We start from the raw sequence: 6858 nt of genomic DNA on the forward strand, positions 1-6858 counted from the left end.
ATCATCTCTACGGCGATCATCTCGACGATCACCACGACGGTCATCACCTCGACGGTCATCACGGCGCCAGTTGTCGTCGCATCGCCAGTTGCCATTGCCCCGGCCATCATCACGGCGCCAACTTCTGGTGTCATCATCACGGTAGCTACCACCACCACGGTATGGACTATGAGCCCGAGGTGGAGGAGGTGAGCGGCCACGGGGCGGAGGAGTGCGGGCACGTGAACGTGGATCACCACGACGAGCAAGGTTGGCGGACGAGACAAACGAGCCATTTTCTTCAACTCCATTGCGCATGTCATAAGTGCTCAATTGTTCATAGAACTCATCAAGTGATGTACCAGGATTTCCATTCACAGTGGTGATGAGAGCATTGTATTCTCCCTTATCAAGGCCATGCAACAAATAACCAAGGAGCTCGTCATCATTTTCAACAGGCTTTCCAAGAGCAGACAATTCAGAGGCAAAACCCCTCATCTTAGTGTAGTATTGATCAGCGGTGAGCGACAATTTTTTTTGTATCATTGAGTTCTCCACGGAGATGCTGCGCCTTGGTACGAGACGCTGTCTTGAACATAGCATTGATAGCTGCCCAAGCTTTGGCATTATATGTCACCTCTAGAAAATGCGATAGCACATCCGGCTAGAGAGTGTTGAGGAGAAACCGAAGAACTTGTTGATCTTTGGCCATCCAATCAATGTATGCCGGGTTGGGAACCATGGCTTTGTTCTTCTCAGAGTCCTCAACTTCAATAGTTTTGGAAGGAGCTTTATCCGATCCATCCAGGAGTTGCATCACATTGGCACCACGGAAAGCAGGAAGAACCAGGGCCTTCCAGAGAAGGAAGTTGTTGCGGTTTAGTTGCTGCGCAGGTGGTGCTTCCAAGGCAGCAGCTAGGGCAGAGCTTGACATGGCCGGCGAGTTTGATGAACTCATGACGCCCAACCTGAAAACAGAAAACGATCTAGGGTTGTGGCGTAGCGAACAGCGGAAACAGCAGGCAGACTACTGCAGCGAGATTTTTTTTGTGATGCGGCGGCGGCGGTGACTGGAGAACAGCAACAGTGGCGGCGGCAGGTTCGTGGTTGTGAGGGTTTTTGTGATGCGGCGGCGGCAGCTGGGAAGCAGCTACGGCGGCGACGGCAGATTGTATCTGTGACTGTTTCTTGCAAGGTGTTTGTAGAGCACGGCGGCAGCAACGATCAGGCTGCGGCGGCGGCGCGGGTTGTTGGTTGTGGCGGCGGCGGCGGCTGAAGACAGCGGCGGCGGCAGCTAGGTCAGGAAGAAGATCGCTCTGATACCATATTAGCGGTATTAGCGATGGCCTGAACGTGTACCTTTGTCTCGGTCACGGGTTCGTGTTATATAGGGCAGAACGATGCCAGCATTTTACAGAGATACGGTTGGAGATAGTTTACAGAGATAAGACTCCATACACAACCCGTATGAATCCCAATACAAAGAATATAAAAAGGCCTACTGATACATATTCTAACAAATACTACTAATATATACTATATTAGATTGATGCACTAGCCAAGTTTTTCAAAAGTCCGAACGGAAGACACTAGATGTGGGATAAACGGGAGGCTGCAACTATTTTTAGATTAAATAGTGCGTAAGCCGGGGTTTGAAGTTGAGACCTCCTGGCTCTGATACCATATTAGATTGATGCACTAGCCAAGTTTTCCAAAAATCCGAACTGTTGGAAAGGGCTAGGCTATATAATTTAACATACTATATGTGGATACACATATAAGCACTACAACTCATTCAAGTGTCACAATAATTCCTCCTGTCATTATATATTTTTCAATTTGAAGACATAACTTTTTTCTATGTGAATGTGATTTGATCAGAGTTAGAAAAACTACTATAAGTTGTATTTCTAGAAGGTGATGCTGCCAGATGAAACATAAATCAAGGTACGCATAAAGGCTGATCCGGTCCGAGAATTAGCAGAGAGAACGAGCTGATTCGATGGATCTAGGTTCCGGACTTATTTGTTTGAACTTCTATCTATCTATCCAGGTTCCGTGACTTTGTCTATGCAGAGTGGTTCTAGTAATAGACCGTATCACCTTTTCGCGTGCAGTTTCAGCATGATTAGTTGTACAGGTCTACACCTTCCGTGCCTATCAACGTCAGTAGTTTTTTTTTTTTTTTGAGATGTCAACGTCAGTAGTTGAACTAAGCAACGGCTACCAAACAGTCGATCTATCCAGAATCGATCCACCAACCGTTTACGCTTTCCGGAAAACTGCCCGCACCTGCTTCTGCAACATATGTAGCCCAAATTTGCCCAACTTGTCGATCTACGCCGTTCTTGTACCCAATTTCGTGTTGGCGACAAAACGTCTAGAATGACGGTATCACGTTGGTTAGGCATAGTATAGTACGTAAGCAGCATAGTTAGACCATCGCACCTGCAAAAATGGAGAGAAAGTTACACTACCGGCAGACTTTTAACATTGTCCAATCTGCGTTTACCACGTGTGGCTATATATAGATTAGCTAGCAATACTAACCACCTGGTAGAAATTGCTGTCCGTACCACAATTTACCTCAAGAATCTTATGAGAGTTCAGACCGTAATTAGAAGAGTGAAATCAGAGCACACGGCAGCATGTTAGATGTTACCGTCGATCTGTTTCGTCATCCCTCTTCGCAACAAAAGAGAGTTGAACTGAACACATCCCTAAACAACGGAGAGTTGAACACAACACGCTCGGTGCGCGTAGTTTTTCGTTTTTGAAATGCACTATGGTGATATTCGACAACATCAAGAGGGATATGAAACTTTGAGTAACCATGGAAATAGAGCGTTTGAGTAACCTAACGCCGAGATAGTAGTCCAGTCTGTAGTGAACTACTTATTTTATTCCTTTGCTAGTTCTAGTTACCACGGATTAAGTTAGTTCTAGGTCAACTCTGCAACCATTACTCCCTCCGTCCCGGGGCCTAAGCGCATCCCAAGATCGTCAATTTAATCAATATAATTCCTCCTGCTCATATTATGATGCGTATAATTTTTCCGTGCAAGTTAAACTGTGCAAACTTTGATCAAGAATATAGATACTAATACAAAGATCTACTATGACAAATACATATAATATGAAGAAAAAAAATTATGACAATTCTAAAAACATTATTTTTTTGTTGTATATGTTTATATTTTTAATAATATAGATGATAAAACTTTACGAAGTTTAACTTTGACCAAATCTTATATGCAACATATTTTGGGTAGGAGGGAGTATAAGTTTTGCACTATAAACATTATACCATTAGAAAGTACAACAATTAAACTTTCTAATGATATTGTATTATATATCTTGTATTACGTTGGTTAAATTATCAACCTAGATATACGTGCATGACCTATAAACCAGGACTGAGGTAGTAGATTCATGCACATACAAATCACAAATGGATATGCAATTACACATTTTCTTTCTTAATTACACATGAAATTGAGGGATACAAAATTAAGTTACTTCATGGTCGACCACGTCCTTCTTTTTTATATTGTCAAAAATATCCTAATTAAATTTTTTATTATTCAAAACAGAGCGTGAACATTTCAACATCACTGCTGGTATAATTAATGCGAAGATAAATACTCGGACGATTTAGTTCCATTCTATACATAGACCACGACTAGTTCGGAAGAGAATTAGGAGAGGCGACGCACGTCACCAGACTGATAGGGATATGATAAAAACAAGGGACTAACTGATAAGCGCACGGCCTGACTGATTGATACAGAAGTCGGACTCGGCTATATGTATGCATCTGTGAGCTTTAGCTGTTTAACTAAGGGCATCTCCAACGGCGCGATGTCCGCCGTGACCGGAAATACGTCTGGACCCTGTTCCAGCGGGGCGACGTAAAATGATCGGGCCATCCGCGGCGACGCAAACCTAACCCAAATATGCGCTTAGAACATAACTCAAGTGGTTCGGCAAAACTTGTGCACGTGTAGTACTACATTCTAGCTCATCTTCTTTATTGTATTCTCTAACATCCTATATAGTCGGTCAATATTCATAAAATCTGACTTTAACTAAAAGGCAGTATGCTACATATTTTGGAACGGAGGGTGTAGTATGAAGACACAACAAAACTCAAAGCCTCCAAAGTTGAAATGGTACATAATACTCCTACGTCGCACGCAAACATCTCACTCTTTCTTCCGAAAATACACTATACAAACCCTAGGTGATGCAAGGCACGCAAAAAAATTCATACTGGATAGAGTTTTCATGATCAAGTGCCACAGTACGACAGAGAACCAATAGTTCTTAAAGGAAAACACCATCGCAAACTTTCTTATGTTTGAAAACATCGCTCTCACAGATGTACTTAGCTCAAGTATTCCAGAAACATTTGTGCTCGTGTACTACTACATTATAACTTTCCTCTGTTTCCTTCTTTTCACATCCAATCATCCCTATCCTTGAAAGTTGATTATGAATGAGCCTTCTAATAATAACTCGAACGGAAACCCTGGACCAGGAACATGGGACGCCTGAGCCATAGGAGACCCGTACGCCGCGTCCACGGCCCCAGCGAAAGTATTCTGGTGCCGGTCCATAGCCCATGCTCCATCCATGTTAGGTGCTCGTTCTCCTCCGCTCGCAAAACCATTGACCTCATGCGCTGGCGCCTATTAATACGCCGGATACATAGCTGCAAAACCAACAGCTGCTGCTTGAGCATTCATCCATATACCCCTCATACATCCTCTCTCTCTCTCTCTCTCTTTTGGAGCTTCTCTATGGCCGTTCTTGTAGCGAGGCAGGGCCGGGAGCTGCAGCGGTACAGCCCGCGCACCGGCGGCCGCATTGTAGTGGGGTGCATCCCGTACGTGGTCCGCGACGACGGCGAGCTGGAGGTGCTGGTGATCAGCTCGCAGAAGGGGCACGGCATGATGTTCCCCAAGGGCGGGTGGGAGGTGGACGAGTCCATGGACGACGCGGCTCGGCGCGAGGCCCTGGAGGAGGCCGGCGTCCGCGGCGAGACTGGCGGCGTGCTGGGCCTCTGGCACTACCAGAGCCGCCGCTACCAGAAGACCTACGAGGGGTACATGTTCCCGCTTCGCGTCACCGACGAGCTGCAACAGTGGCCCGAGATGGCGTCCCGTAAGCGCACCTGGGTGAGTACAGCTCCGTCATTGTTCTCCACTACTCCTTCAGTTTCCTGGTACCTTCACTAGGTATTGCAAAGTCAAACTGATAACCAAGAACATCTAGTCTAAACGTGTCTTCTCCAATTGATTTGAACAGGCAACGGTGCAGCAGGTCATGGATGGATGCCAGCACGCGTGGATGCGGGAGGCGCTCCAGCAGCTTGTCGACCGGCACGCCAAGCTGCAGTCTGCTCTGTGATTAACAAACCCAGCAAGCACGGCGCCGTCGTCGCCATCCCTCTTTCTTAATTCCTCGGTGCAGCGGCAGGTCGGCCGGCGTTTCCGGTCTCGTAAGAAGACCGGGTCGGAGCGTACAATTGGCCGCCCTCACCGGAGATCTGATTGAGGTCGATTCACGTGCGAAGCTGGCGACTCTTTCAGTCTTTCTTCAGGGTGCACAGTCGTCGCAGTCGTGGTCGCGGCAAATAATGTGGACGAAAATGTTACGGCGTATTTCTAACGAATGCTGCATAGAAGTTTTTCTTTTGCTCTGGGAAGAGCAAACATAAAGTGTAAATTAGTTGCAGAAACCTTTCTTGGTCGTACGATTGATCAATCAATATTAGACTACCGAAATTGCTCTCGATGCGATAGTTTGTGTAAGAATCCAATTAGTAGTATAAGAGCATCTCTAAGAAATTTTGACAGATTGAACTACCTGCCCAATAAAATGCAAAAAAAAAAAAAAAACCCACTTCTAAGTGCAAATGCCAAAAATACTACGGCGGCACGCTAGCCAGGCGACGCGTGGTGCTTGACGCAGTAGAAGGTGGCGGCAGGCCTTGGCCGCCGTTGCTCGTGGCGGCACGTTGGGCTGCTTGAGCTGCCGTTAACGGCGACGTCGAGCGGTGGGCCGTGCCGCCAGCCGCTGATGTTGCAGGATGCCACCACCAGCTGTGGCGGCAGGCTCTCTGCCAGCCTGCCTACGCTGATTCTCATGCCTCGATGCAACGCGACCTGCGTGGATTCTCATGGCTCGATGCGACGCAACCTCGATGCTGAGTGTTGTGTGTGTGATTCCCACTCGATTTTGGTTCTTTGTAAAAATAGTACGGATATAGCCCACCGAAAGCAGCATTTCGTGTAAAATTTCTGTTTGATACAACAAATAGACCACCGAGAGTTCATGCTAATTTTCCTGCAATTATTTGTTGGTACTATCCACACTAATTGACGGCTATATAAGGCATACTTACCCGGCTGGAATTAAGAACACCAGTGCTAAGTTTGCCTTGTCCGCTTATTTTCTCCCATTTCAAAAAAAAAAAAACTTAGTGACTATGAGTGTGCCTTGCTCGGATCAGAAATTCAGACCGACGAAGATAAAGGATGAGAGCTTGCCACTGGGGGTGAGACCGGAGCGGAGATGGTGCGGGTGCCTTGCGAAGGTGAAGCAGGGTTGAGGATTTTTCAGATAAGTTTGGTATGAAAATTTTCATGTGTGCCAACTATGATCATGATCCACCCCGATATGCAAGTTCATCGTCCACGAGGCCTCTAATATGTTACGAAATCATTATGAATAGATATGTTTTTATGTAATAATTATTCTTTTATTTATGGTCTTATTTATGCCGCATTCTCCCCCGCCGATGTACAAGTGGTACAATTGGATTGACACAAAGCAGCCGGATAGGGCGCGTCGTGATATTGAGTAAAGGCATCG

At 46.0% G+C, this 6858-nt stretch overlaps 1 protein-coding gene across 1 annotated transcript; it reads left to right on the forward strand.

Moving 5' to 3' along the window:
• Nucleotides 1–4763: 4763 nt before the first annotated feature.
• LOC127306232 (nudix hydrolase 18, mitochondrial) lies at nt 4764–5778 on the forward strand. Its single transcript, XM_051336857.2, has 2 exons — nt 4764–5159; nt 5290–5778. The coding sequence occupies exons 1-2, from the start codon at nt 4782–4784 to the stop codon at nt 5389–5391; spliced, it is 480 nt and encodes a 159-aa protein (XP_051192817.1). The 5' UTR covers nt 4764–4781; the 3' UTR covers nt 5392–5778.
• The last annotated feature ends 1080 nt before the right edge of the window (nt 5779–6858 follow it).

This window comes from Lolium perenne, chromosome 6, assembly GCF_019359855.2.
Source record: "Lolium perenne isolate Kyuss_39 chromosome 6, Kyuss_2.0, whole genome shotgun sequence".
Taxonomy (NCBI): Eukaryota; Viridiplantae; Streptophyta; class Magnoliopsida; order Poales; family Poaceae; genus Lolium; species Lolium perenne.

Coding starts and splice junctions, on each gene's coding strand:
- LOC127306232 (XM_051336857.2), top strand. CDS start 4,782: ATGGCCGTTCTTGTAGCGAGGCAGGGCCGGGAGCTGCAGCGGTACAGC. Junction 5,160..5,289: donor CGTCCCGTAAGCGCACCTGG/GTGAGTACAGCT, acceptor TGATTTGAACAG/GCAACGGTGCAGCAGGTCAT.